General features: G+C 48.7%; 1 protein-coding gene across 3 annotated transcripts in view; it reads left to right on the top strand.

The window, feature by feature from the left end:
* ICE1 (interactor of little elongation complex ELL subunit 1) overlaps positions 1-11,799 on the top strand; it is a 66,097-nt gene extending 54,298 nt beyond the window's left edge. For 2 of the 3 annotated variants that reach the window (XM_061393902.1, XM_061393903.1), the window contains exons 17-19: positions 1,354-1,460; positions 8,130-8,228; positions 10,514-11,444. In XM_061393902.1, coding sequence (XP_061249886.1) covers positions 1,354-1,460; positions 8,130-8,228; positions 10,514-10,695 — 388 coding nt within the window. In that variant the 3' untranslated portion in view covers positions 10,696-11,444. Of the gene's footprint in view, positions 1-1,353; positions 1,461-8,129; positions 8,229-10,513; positions 11,445-11,497 lie in introns of those variants that run through there. The other variant, XR_009731845.1, reaches the window with a different exon arrangement.
* Positions 11,800-13,453: the final 1,654 nt, after the last annotated feature.

The following is a 13,453-nucleotide window of genomic DNA, read 5'->3' as shown; positions in this document are numbered from 1 at the left end:
GAGAACAGAGTCTGATACGCTCAGGCATCTGTTTTGCGTAATGAGCTAACTTTTCTCTGTGCATCAACTATGCAGCATATTTGGAGAATGGAAAAATAGTCAAGTATTTATAATTGTTCCATGGTTAAATATAACCTTAATTTTCTTACAACCCTGACTGAGAAAGGCTGGTTTAAAGGGGCTTATGACATTGAAAAGGAGTCCCCAAAGGATTGATAGTATGTATCTTGATATCCTGTGGAAACTTGTTCTTGTTTTCTCCTAATACTGGAAAAAGATGATACATCTAAATGTCAAGCAACAGATCACTAATTCTGGGATGTCTGTATAATGAGGTACAGCCATTGTAGAATTCAGAGCCGTACTACATAGATCTGTATGTGTTGAGGTGAAAGTTGTTTTGTAGTCTGTTACTAAGAAAGTGCCAGGGCCATCTGTTCCGTGCTGTGTGATGACAAGCGAGAGGCCACCCCCGGTCCCCTCTTCCTAGGAGCTGGGGGCAGGGCCCTCCTCCCAGGGAAAGGTGAGACCACTGCAGGCGGTGCCAGGGAGAGGCGCTTCATCCAGGGTTCCCCACTAGTGGAGTGGACAGAGGGGCGAATAGCAGGATCTCTGCCTAAGCTACTTGTGACCCTGATTCCTGAGCTCTGTGGTCACTCTGTCCGTGTTTTTTATATAAATGTAGGCATAGACGTGTGTGGAAGGCAAAGCCCCAAAATAAAAGAATGATAGTTACCTGACAGTGTGTTTTTTGGGGTGCTTTTAATTTACATTTTCCTTTCATTTGTCTGTATTAAACTTTTCTAATGTTATAAATGCTATGTAAGAAGTTAATACATTTTTGAAACGAGAAAGCAAAGAGAAATTGCCACTGATCAGTAGAAAGTTTCTTTAATCCCTGTTAACTGTGGTTCATTTCCTCTGGTTTAGTTCTTTTTATGAAATACAGCCTGTCCTTGTTCCTAACTGGGAAACAAGGCTTCTAGAACACAGGTCCTCCTGATGTCTAGATGGTCCACATAAAAATCCAGACTCTGCTGCTTCCAGTTCTGCAGCTTGGGGACGATACTGGGTACTTTGCCTTGTGAAAAGGGTTTACACAGAATAAAGATGCCAGCACGGGTGTTTGCAGCTTTTTTAAAGCCACTTTGCGCACTGAGATCCTGAATAGTTGGAAAGTCTCAGTTTTCAGAGTCTGTTCTATTGTTAGCCAAAAATGCTACATCTTTAGAAGTTCCTCTTCTTCACGGATTGTCACTTATGCACCATTTTTAGATAGGTTCTTAATATTTGAGCCATGGTGGGCATGCATACTTACATACATACATGTCTATATTTGTTTTTATTTTGCAGCAAGGAGCTGTGGCCTGTAATGGATAAGTGGATAAAGTATAGGAAAGGACATGCGAACGTCGCCTACACTCCCGATATCATCGTAGCGTCAGTACTGAGGCTCATCGGTGAGCTGTCTCTTGTACTGAATTTGTTCTTGTTATTGATGCTATCTTGGTGGGAGAGTACGTGTGGAATAATGATAAATGTTGACTGAAACTTCACTATGACTGACCTTATAGCCATTAGAGTAGGTACTTTTGCACTAAATTAATTTTCATTACTCATTCTCTTTATAAGTTAACATTTTATTCAACTTTGTCAGAGAGTCAAGATTTTTCTTGTTAGTACATTTTATTTATAATTGAACTCTTGATTCTCAGATACTAATTTTAATATACAGACAGATATACACATATACATAGCAGGATACATAAATTGCTATAAGTTGTAGTCTAATTTGATTTATAAAATAAGTGTATCTTCCCTACTTTCACCCTTTTTTTTGGAACTTGCTCAGGAAGGATGACGATGTGCTTCCATGATTGGAACTAGTTTTATTTTGTTTCTACAATTCTAAGCTGAATATACACAAATTAAATCATTGCTTAAAAATATTTTAAATGAAACATTGTTTTTAATCTCAGGTCTAAAGAGGACCTCAGTGACCCTTTAGTTCTGCTGCTTCCTTTGCACCTTACAAGTCTTTATTTTTCACTTTGACTTATTTTCTTCCTTTTTATGCCACATCTCTGACAAACTGCTCTCCATTCCTTATGTTATTTCATTATCATTGATACGATATATTCATTATTAGAAGGCTGTCTTTACTATGAACTGACTCTCTGCCATGTATTCATCTCCTGGGAGCAAACAAAACTGGGTTCACCCAATTGCTGTGTCAGGGCCCTTCAGGTCGTTGAAGGTAGTTATCATGACTATACAGACATCTTGGAGTGTGAAGTCACGTGGGCCTTACGAAACATCACTGTGAACAAAGCTAGTGGAGGTCATGGAATTCCAGTTGAGCTATTTCAAATCCTAAAAGATGATGCTGTTAAAGTGCTGCACTCAATATGTCAGCAAATTTGGAGAACTCAACAGTGGCTACAGGACTGGAAAAAGTCAGTTTTCATTCCAATCCCAAAGAAAGGCAATGCCAAAGAATGTACAAACTACCACACAATTGCACTCATTTCACACGCTAGCAAAATAATGCTCAAAATTCTCCAAGCTAGACTTCAATAGTACGTGAACCGAGAATTTCCAGATGGTCAGGCTGGACTTAGAAAAGACAGAAGAACCAGGGATCAAATTGCCAATATTTTTGGATCGTAGAAAAAGCAAGAGAAAAAACATCTACTTCTGCTTCATTGACTATACTAAATCCTTTGACTGTGTGGATCACAACAAACTGAAAAATTATTAAAGAGATGGGAATACCAGATCACCTTAACCTGCCTCCTGAGATATCTGTATGCAGGTCAAGAAGCACCAGTTAGAACTGGTCATGGAACAACAGACTGGTTCCAAATAGGAAAAGGAGTAAATCAAGGCTGTATATTGTCACCCTGCTTATTTAACTTATATGCAGAGTACATAATGCAAAATACTGGGCTAGATGAAGCACAAGCTGGAATCAAGATTGCAGGGAGAAATATCAATAAATAACCTCAGATATGCAGCAGAGAAGGCAGTGGCACCCCACGCCAGTGCTCTTGCCTGGAAAATCCCATGGGCGAAGGAGCCTGGTAGGCTGCAGTCGATGGGGTCGCTGAGAGTTGGACACGACTGAGTGACTTCACTTTCACTTTTCACTTTCATGCACTGGAGAAGGAAATGGCAACCCACTCTAGTATTCTTGTCTGGAGAATCCCAGGGACGGAGGAGCCTGGTGGGCTGCCGTCTATGGGGTTGCACAGAGTCGAACACGACTGAAGCAACTTAGCAGCAGCAGCAGATACACAGATGATACCACCCTATGGCAGAAAGTGAAGAGGAACTAAAGAGACTCTTGATGAAGGTGAAAGAGGAGAGTAAAAAAGTTGGCTTAAAACATTCAAAAAACTAAGATCATGGCATCGGGTCTCATCACTTCATGGCAAATAGATGGAGAAACAGTGGAAACAGTGACAGATTTGTTTTCCTGGTCTCCAAAGTCCCTGCAGATGGTGACTACAGCCATGAAATTAAAAGACTCTTGCTCCTTGGAAGAAAAGCTATAACCAACCTAGACAGCATATTAAAAAGCAGAGACATTACATTGCCGACAAAGGTCCGTTCTAGTCAAGGATATGGTTTTTCCAGTGGTCATGTATGGATGTGAGAGTCGGTCTGTGAAGAAAGCTGAGCACTGAAGAATTGATGCTTTTGAACTGTGGTGTTGGAGACGACTCTTGAGAGTTCCTTGGACTGCACTGAGATCCAACCAGTAAATCCTAAAGGGAGTCAGTCCTGAATATTCTTTGGAAGGATTGATGCTGAAGCTGAAGCTCCAATACTTTGGCCACCTGATGTGAAGAACTGACTGATTGGAAAAGACCCTGATGCTGGAAAAGATTGAAGGCAGGAGGAGAAGGGGACGACAGAGGAGGAAACGGCTGGATGGCATTACTGGTTCAATGGACATGAGTTTGGACAAGCTCAGTTAGATGGTGAAGGACAGGGAGGCCTGGCGTGCTACAGTCCATGGGGTCACAAAGAGTTGAAGAAGTCTCATTCTCTGTATCTTTGGCATTTAATTAAAACTCAAAGATAATACCATTTGAAATGAGGTTTAAGAATTTTTAAGTCATGTAAATCAGTCTTGTAAGTGGATCACAGTAAGAAATATAATAGCTCCGACTGATTTTGTTGCTGTGTCTGCTAACATGCACTGTGCATATTCACCTGCAAACATAGGAACATTGTAAATGAATATATAAGCTGAGTCCTGACAACAGCCTGGTTTCAACATGGACATCTACTAATTTTCACTGGAGATAACCCAACATATACTTGGAGTTAAGATTCCGAATAGGAAAGCATGGAGGTGTGGGAGTGGAGATGGCTTCTTAGGGCACGGCTCTCCTGAGCTTGTGAGATCAGTGTCCCAGGCGGGGCCACCAGAACACGGACAGGCCAGTAGCTGCATTTCTAGCCGTCACATGACGGCATCAGTGTGTCTGGAAACCCTGGTTGCAGTAGCAGCTTCTCTCACGGATTCAAGAAGAATTGTTCATACCTCTTGAGAATTCTCCTCCGTGCCTAGAGAATCCCATGCACAGAGGAGGCTGGCGGACTATAGTCCTTGGGGTTAAAGAGTTGGACATGACTGAGCAACTAACACTTGAGAAGATAGTTCATAAGATTTGATAATATATTAGAGTAATATATGTACATTTATATAATTAAAAGTGACGTATAATGCAATTGTGTATCTTATAGGAATAATTCATGTCCGTCTCTTTGTGACCCCATGGACTGTAGCCAACCCGGCTCCTCTGTCCATGCAAGAATACTCTCTCCAGGCAAGAAGACTGGGGTGGGTTGACATGCCCTGCTCCAGGGGATCTTCCAAACCCAGGGATCGAACCCCGGTCTCCCACACTGCAGGTAGATTCTTTACTGTCTGAGCACAGGGAAGCCCAGAGGAGTAATTAATAATGTGTAATTAATATGTAGTTAACAGTACTGTATAATAAAACGATAACGTAGAAGTAAGTGTAGTTCAAAGGGAGGGTAATGAGGAAGCAAGTGTCATGTGGAAAATAAGAGAGTCCAGCCTACCTGCGAACACTGTGAACGCTGCGTGTCTCAGGAGGACCAGCGCAGGTAGAGCTTACGTGCCTGAAAGGCTGGTGTGCAGAGGGCAGGGGGCCGCCGGGCCGTTCCAGGAGGACCTCAGTGAGCTTCGCTCGGTGTCTGTTGGCACTGAAGGCTCTCCTGACCCCCGTGCACAGCGGGTGCTGGGGGCTTCCTTAGCTTGGGGGCTGGGGCTGGGCACCGGTGAGGCCCAGTCTGGGGACGGGGCGGAATCCTGCGAGAGCTTGAGGGCGGGACAGGTGCTGTCCTTCCTGTGCACTCATCTCAGGTGGAGTTTGAGCCGTTTCTTGAGAAGAAAGCATTGGAGAAGCATCTTAACAGTTTCTGAAGCTGACATTTACTAAAGAATTTACCGAATAATTAAGTTGGTTAGTATGACTTCATAATAATAAATGAAGTCACACAGCAGGCATTCATGAAACAGGAATCGTCTGTATTCTTAACTCTAAATGTGTAAATCCCAGTGGGTTTTCTGCTCCCTGGGAGATAAAGCAGGACGATCCAGAGCCATCAGTGCAGGGTTGGGGTGTAAACACCACCGTGAGCACACGCCGTGGGCATGCCTGGTTATTAACCTGCCTGAATGCCAGTGGAGCCCAGGGCTCTGGAGGACCAGAGAGCCTGGCAGAGCTGGGGTGTGGGGAGAGGTGAGCGCGTCTGAGGTCCTGAGTCGAAAGGGAGTGGAGCGAGGCCGGAAGTCGGCCTCCGCTGGACACAGGGGCGTATAGAGCCATGTGATACCACTTGCTGCCCCCAGAGTGTTCTGACTCTTAAACGGCCTGGCTGGGGTCAGCGGAGCCCCGAGCTCAGACGGCCCTGTTCCTCCTGCCAGGGTTGCACGTTTCCTGCAGTAGGCAGTCCCGCTTGATTTCTGTCCAGGGTCTCGCCACGTCGTTCAGCTTTTCTGTGGAACTGTCTTAACGAATGCATCCTTTCCTTACCATACCTGCGTATAAAACCGTGACAGAGAGCCCTGGGTGACTCTCCAGCTCTGAGCCCTGCCCTTTAGACTAGGCCACATTCCCTGTGACCGTCAGCTCTCCTCAGGCCTCCCTGAGTGTGGAAAATATTGTCTTTGATCTGAGATCACCTCCATGTTTCTTACTTGAATTTCATTGTGGCCCAGTTGCCTTGGACTCACCCACGTTCCTTCCGTGGGGGTACTTTGCTTCCTATCTCTTAGTAGATTTGTCCATCGTCTTTGTCAGGTCATCATATGTGCAAGTGTTAAGTCCTAAACCATATACCTCAGACTCATGAGTTCCTCTTACTGTATCTCTGATTTACTCTGATAGATAGCTTCTAAAACCCAATTCATTAAGCATCTTTAATTAAAAGAAAAGGATCCAATATAATGCAGTCAGGTGTTATCTGGTGGTGATGGTGTAGTTGCTCAGTCGTGGTCAACTCTTTGTGACCCCATAGACGGTAGCCCACAAGGCTCCTCTGTCCATGGGATTCTCCAGGCAAGAACACTGGAGCGGGTTGCCATTCTTTTCTTCAGGGAGTTTTCCCAACCCAGGGATTGAACCCACATTTCCTGCATTGGCAGGCGGATTCTTTACCACTGAGCCACCAGGGAAGCCAATGTGTTTCCTGGGGACACAGCCACATGGTCCCACAGCTGTGGAGGCATGCACCCTACCCCTTTCTCTGCTGTGAGTCTTGCACCGAACACTCCTCATAGATGGCCTCAGAGGACAGGGCTGGGGACGGGCGCTTAGCACTTTGACCTCATGCAAGGAGGTATTTAAGAGTGACGGTGCCTTGACCTTTCTCATCTCTGAAGTCCGTTACTTTTCAGCCTCAGTGAAAGACTGCCTGAGACATGATCCAGATGTTTACGGTTTCACCCCGGGTTAGGCCTTATCCGGGGAGTCCCTGGTAGAAGGAATTTCCTGGAGGGCTGTGTCTGTCGCAGTGCTCAGGGTGCATGTGACCAGCACTGCGAGCCCCTACAGGGGATACAGAGTGACAGAGCTCCTGTGGTGCCCCGTGCCTCAGTTTCTCCGTGTCTAACATAGAGGGGCAGGTAGACTGGTTCACGTACAAGCCTGCAGGCTGTCTGTAGTACTGAGAAAGCAGGTGGGCGCAGGAAGGGGCCCTGGGCCCAGCGACATCCAGGGCTTGCCCCAGAACCCCCTCCCGTGCACCAGAACCCCCTCCCGTGCAAGGGGTCAGGCCATGCAGCCTGGCCCTGGGGGAGGGAGGTGTCCCGCTCTGGAGCAGGCTGGTGCCCCCAGTTGAGTCGCGGCCCAGCAAGGAGCATTGTCCTGGTGAGACCCCCAAAGAGCTGTTGTCAGCCCAGGTTTTGTGTGTCAGTGACTGTAGTTGAAATTAGAACTCATGCTCAGACTTAAAAAAAATTCTGGCTATTCATTGGAAATTAATAAAAAGATACTAGTAGTTGTAAATGGCATTTTTAATGAAAAACAGCTGTTTCCAAACAAAAATAGAATGGAACCTTATCTTGTCGAGAGCCTCTTCACTGTCTGGTTTCCCATAGCTGCTTTGCGTTCTCTTGTGGCTGTACGTTATTTTGGTTGAGGTATTTGGAAAAAATCCGGTCTCGTACAGATCTGTAGTTGATGAGAGGAGTACTTTAATAGCCTGTTAGAGTAATTGTGGGTGTACTTCTTTGACACTGGGCTTTCTGGTGGCTCGGCGGTAAAGACCCCACCTGCAATGCAGGAGACCCGGGTTCCATCCCTGGGTTAGGAAGACCCCCTGGAGAAGGGAATGGCAGCCCACTCCAGTGTTCTTGCCTCAAGAAGCCCATGGACAGAGGAACCTGGCGGGCTACAGTCCATGGGGTCTCAAAAGAGTCAGACACGACTAAGTGACTAAACCAACAGCAGCAGCAACCACCCGGTTTCAGATCCTGAAGCTCAGTGCACATAATGTTGAACAAAAGAAAACATAAGTTTTAAATTCTTATGAAAAGTTAGCATTTAACCGAAGGTTGTTTACCGTTTTTTTTTTTTCCCCTCTAGGTCGTTTAGGTCAGTTGGGTTTGAAGGAAGGGTTCCCGTCTGCGGTGAAGAACATTAGTACGGTGATTGGTATGTTTATCCAGCATGCCCAGGATGAAGGTACAGCTTCTGTCTATCACGCTTACTTTCAGATCATTTGCATTCCTCTCATCCAGTCTCTCTCGTGTTCTTAACCATGTGCCGTGCTCTGCGCGTCTCCCACTGCTCGGGCATGAGTTTGACGAAGCCAGACTCTGCCCGTGCTCTCAGCACCGGGATTAGAACCTGTGTGGGTTTCCTGCAGTTTGCGTGTTCGCCGCTCATGCCCTTGGGCAGTGAACCCCTAAGGAGGAAGGGACTCTTCCTGACCTGGTGCTGGCATTCTGTCTCAGCAGCCATCGGCTCTGGCTTCATGCCGCCCCGTGACCCCCGCTGCCCCCACGTGCCCGGCTGAAGGTGTGTCCTGATGATAAGTGGGGTCACCCGTGTGAAGCAGCAGCTCCACTGCGGCCTGGGTGTCCGTCCAGAGCACCCAGGATAGCTCGGAGACTGGAAACCTCTGAGCCAGTCTTCACGCTCCCTAATTCCTTTAATGTGCATACCGCAGAGCATGTAATTTTATAGTCTTATTTGGGAAGAGCTTAAAACTCAAAAAGTGACCCTTTGAAGCAGTGAGTCCCTCTCGTTTTTATTTGAATGCTGTGCCATCAAGGGGTGATGCCACTTCCATCAGGATTCCATCAGGAGCGCACAGTGACATCTGAAATCTGTGTCCCAGATGAGCTTAACCTGTAGATTGTCCTCTTTCAGGGTGAGGCTCGGCAGGTTGAGCTGCTGAGAACTTCTCTTTGATCTGCTGAGATAATGCCCATGAGAGTGTTCCCTTTGCGCTAGATGGTGTTCCCCTCCCATCTGGATCATGTTCTCCTCCCGTCTGGACCGTGTTCCCTTCCCATCTAGACGGGGTGTTGTCATCTTAGAGTTGGTGGAGAGTGGCTGAGGGACTGTCCCCAGAGCCGCCAGCTCAGACATTTCCTAGCAGAAGGAGGCTCGAGGGGACTCACTCGGGCCTGCCGCCAGTGCAGCACGGGGTCCCTGGACGGCCCTCCCAGGCGGCGCTGACTGCATTATGCTCAGGAAGCTGATGCCCCAGGAGAAACCTCCAGCTAGATAGTGCTGCCAGCTCACAGCCAGGCCTGAGGCCAGAGCCACAGCCATGCACGCACTCCTGCTCATCACAGTGGCTTTCACACCCTGTGTGACTCCTCTGTTAGGCCTTTTGTTTTAGTCTTGTGTCCCCTTCTCAACGGGAAAGTGACTCTTAAGCTGGTGCAGGGCCACCTGCATCCGCAGCATCACCATCTGAACCTGTGGGTTTTGTGATGTTTATTTGTAAACACTTGTTGTTTGCCTTGTTGAACACACTGCATCACTAACAGTGTATAGTTAATAAGTTTAAAGAAATGATTCCTAAATTTCTTAAACTAAATAATTTAAGTGAATTTAACTAAAATTGGAAAAGGAAATGGCAACCCACTCCAGTATCCTTGCCTGGAGAATCGCATGGACAGAGGAGCCCGGCAGACTACCGTCCATGGGGTCGCAGGAGTCGGGAACAACTTAGCGACTAAAATTGAACTAAATTAAACTTTAATTAAATAACTCCTAAATAAACGCAGGCTAAATGAGAACTCTTACATACCATAATCTAAGCTAGCTCTAGCCTACAGTTAAATGCCGTGTCTGTGATCGTGCACTGTGCTCTAGTGTGTAAGAGTGTTTGCTGTACTATATTGGGCTTTGGCTGGTGGCTCAGACAGTAAAGAGCATGCAGACAAAGCAGGAGATCCAGGTTTGATCCCTGGGTCGGGAAGATCCCCTGAAGATCATACTAAAGAAGATCAAACTAAAAACTAAAACTACGACCTAAAAAGAAGGTCATACTAAAAACCAGTTTCTCATTTGCTCTCATTTCATTATGTTTTTCCTCTCCAAAGTCCATGTGTCAGTACTCGCAGTGGGTATAATGGAGTCGTTTATTTGACGGATGCTTTGGGATCCACATTCTATCGAACCTTAAGTGCCAGTGTGGTCCTTCCGGAGCTGCCACTGGAGAGCTCGCTGCGGTCCGGAGGAGGGGCACTCCTTGTGTGCCCTCTGCTCTGCACACCCTCCCGGGGTGCCAGCATCACCAGGGGCCTGTCGAGACTGGGCTCCGTTTTGCTTCTTCCATTCCTAGGAGGACTTAAATGAGCTTTTTTTTCATTGTCGGTTTTGTTTTTGTTATTATTAGTTTTCATTGCTGGCAGAAAGTAAATGAATAGTGATTCACTAGATTAACAACATTAAGATTGTGAATAGCAGAGCTTTTCTCATGTGATGACTGATATGGAAATGCTTTTCAGATATCCCGTGGGGGGTCCAGCTGGCCGCCGTGTATGCCTTGTGCGACCTGAGCCCCAGCAACCCAGCGGAGATCTCCAAGATCCTGGAGGCCTGGCGCAGGGAAACGGCGCGCAGCGTCCCCGCTGCGGTACTTGGCGCCCTGGACGAGGTGGGCGCGCTGTGCGCGGAGGGGCGAGGCTGAGCACCAGCGCCGCGCCCAAGTGCCTTCACGTGTTTCGGGGCCGCGGGGCAGCTGGCCTCCAGGATGCGCCCCGGGCCCCGGGGAGAGGCCGGGCTGCGCCCCCTGGGCCGAGGCCGAGACACCGGGGCTGGCCCCGAGCTGCGCACGTCTCCCTTCCAGCTGTGGTGAGCACGGACGTTTGGACTGGAGTTTGTGTGTCTTGGTCAAACAACAGAAACTTGAACTTAGCCCTTTTTTGCTGCAGAAAGTGTCGTGGTTTTTTTGGTTTTTTTTTTTTTTTTTTTTTGGTCGCTTTTTGAAACTGAGTGGCTTTTTGTAATGAGTTTAATATAAAAACATTAATTTGGTTCCTGAGCCAGTTTTGGACCTTGTGCCCAAACGACTGACTGGGAGGAAGCGCAGCTGAGGCGGAGGCTGAAGACGCTGCCAGCGTCCTCGCCGGTAGGGGCCGCCGCTGCTCAGGGTGGAGACCTGGGGCGCCTCTCCCGCTGCTCAGCCCCAGGAGGAGAGAGAGTCCAGGCTCCCAGGGTCTGCACCCAGCCCAGCGCAGGCAGGCCCCCGCGTGTGCCCTGTATATACGGACAGCCGACAATGTGTCTCACATTTGATGATATTCCACTTTTCGGAATTTTAGTATTTGTACAGAGAAAAATGGGTTTAATAATTCACCCTGGTCCTGATTTGTCCGCTAGTCATCATTTCTTAAAATTCTTGTATGTGTTTTTATAATAAAAAGTGAAAGTAAGCCATGCACATGAGTCCTGGTGAGTACAGAGTGACCCTTGCCCACCTTCTACTCCAGCCAAAGATGAAGTGAGCGCCCAGTGCTGACCAAAGACGGGAGCCGCCGCCTGGGAGCCTCCTCTGCAGACATGGGCAGGGACGCCGGGGGGTGCTCGCTGCCTCATCCTCCAAGGCTTTCGGGGATGGCAGACCCCATGCCGGCGCTACCTGGCCCTCAGTGTTGGATGTCTTCGTTTAGCTAGAGATGCTCCCCTTAAAAAATTACCTCTGACAACTATTTTGTTATTCCTTCCCCCTGTTTTTAAAGGAATTATAACAGACGGAGATTTATAAAAAGAAACCTCTGCCTTGCCCTTTGGATGCTTTTTGTCTGTGTGTTCCTTCTTTCTCCCTCTGTCTCCGGAGCGCGTGGTCCGGGCCAGAGCCTGGCTGGGAGGAGCTGGTAAAGAAAGTGGCCAGGTTTTCAAAGACTTCTGTGATCTGTCACCCCAGACTTCGGTTGCATGCAGTGAGGGGGACACAGGGACTTGGAGCAGGGTAGCAGGCCCAGGAGGGTCCCCCTGAGGAGGTCACTCGTGAGTTAAGCCCTGAGAGGAGGGACCTTGGAATGGTCCTGGTGGACAGGTGTGCTGGCTCTGAGAGCGGAAGGGCCTGCCCTGTGTCAGCAGGATGCCCCGCCCCTCCCTGGGACCTGGGCAGCCCTGGGCTCAGTCACACTCCGAGGGAGGTTTGAGCAGGTGTGACAGGGCAGGGGGCTGACGCTGGTGGGCACAGACCATCAGCAGGGGCAGGGGGCGGATGTCACACGGATCTTGTGGCTGAAAACAGTGCTGAGTTGGATAAAGGACAGAAAGGAGTCGGGGGTCCCACAGTTTTGAGTTGGGGACGGGGGTTCCGAGTTGGTGATAGGAGCCACAAACCCTGGGCGCGTGCTGGGATGCAGACATCCACGTGGAGGCAGCCGGGAGCCTGTACCAGCAGGAGTCGAGCTGGGACGAGCTGGGTCGGAGGTCAGAAAGGTGACAGAGCTCAGAGGGTGTTTAAAGCGAGCGGTCACCTAGGACAAGTCACTTCCCTCTCTCAGCGTCTCCTGTGATTTGAAGATGCCTGGGAGGGGGCAGAGGAGGAAGCACCAGGTGGGACAGGAGGGGCTGGCTGAGAATCGCGTTGGTGCATGCGCCCTGGCCCGAGTTGGGAACAGGAGGGCAGGCAGCAGCCTCTGAGCTGCTGGATGCCATGAGGTCCGTGGTCCCGGAGAAGCAGCCAGGGTGGGTGGATTCTGCTGCTTGTAGGGGCGTGCTGAACCTGGAGGGTTGCAGAGTAAAAGGGGGTAAGGAGGAGAGGGCAGATCTGGGGACACAGTGGGGGTTGAACTTGTCTGACGTCACATGGTTTGTCATATGGCTCACAGCAAAGAGGGCTTCCCTGGTAATTCAGCTGGTAAAGAATCCGCCTGCAATGCAGGAGACCCAGGTTCTATCCCTGGGTTGGGAAGATCCCCTGGAGAAGGGAACTGCTACCCACTCCAGTATACTTGGGCTTCCCTGGTGGCTCAGCTGGTAAAGAATCCGCCTGCAATGCAGGTAACCTGGGTTGGGAAGATCCCCTGGAGGAGGGCATGGCAATCCACCTCAGTATTCTGAAGAATTCCATAGACTGTACAGTCTATGGGGTCTCAAAGAGCCAGACAGGACTGAGCGACTTTTACTTTCACAGTAAAGAACCTTCCCACCAATGCAGGAGACTCAGGTTCCATGCCTGGGTTGAGAAGATCCCCTGGAGAAGGCAATGGCAACCCACTCCAGTATCCTTGCCTGGAGAGTCCCATGGATGGAGGACCCTGGTGGGCTGTATAGTCCATGGGGTGCAAAGAGTCGGACATGGCTGAGTGACTGGACTACCACGGTTCAGGTCGTGTTCTGAGCTCCGCAGTCCCATGTGCTCTCAGCTGGTGGGGAGTAAGTGGTGCTGACGGGGCTGCCCCTCTGCCCACAGGAGGCTGGCATCATTCCTG

This window comes from Bos javanicus, chromosome 20 (genome assembly GCF_032452875.1).
Source record: "Bos javanicus breed banteng chromosome 20, ARS-OSU_banteng_1.0, whole genome shotgun sequence".
Taxonomy (NCBI): domain Eukaryota; kingdom Metazoa; phylum Chordata; class Mammalia; order Artiodactyla; family Bovidae; genus Bos; species Bos javanicus.
Note: the sequence above shows the minus strand (reverse complement) of the source record. Positions and strands in the feature narration are given on the sequence as shown.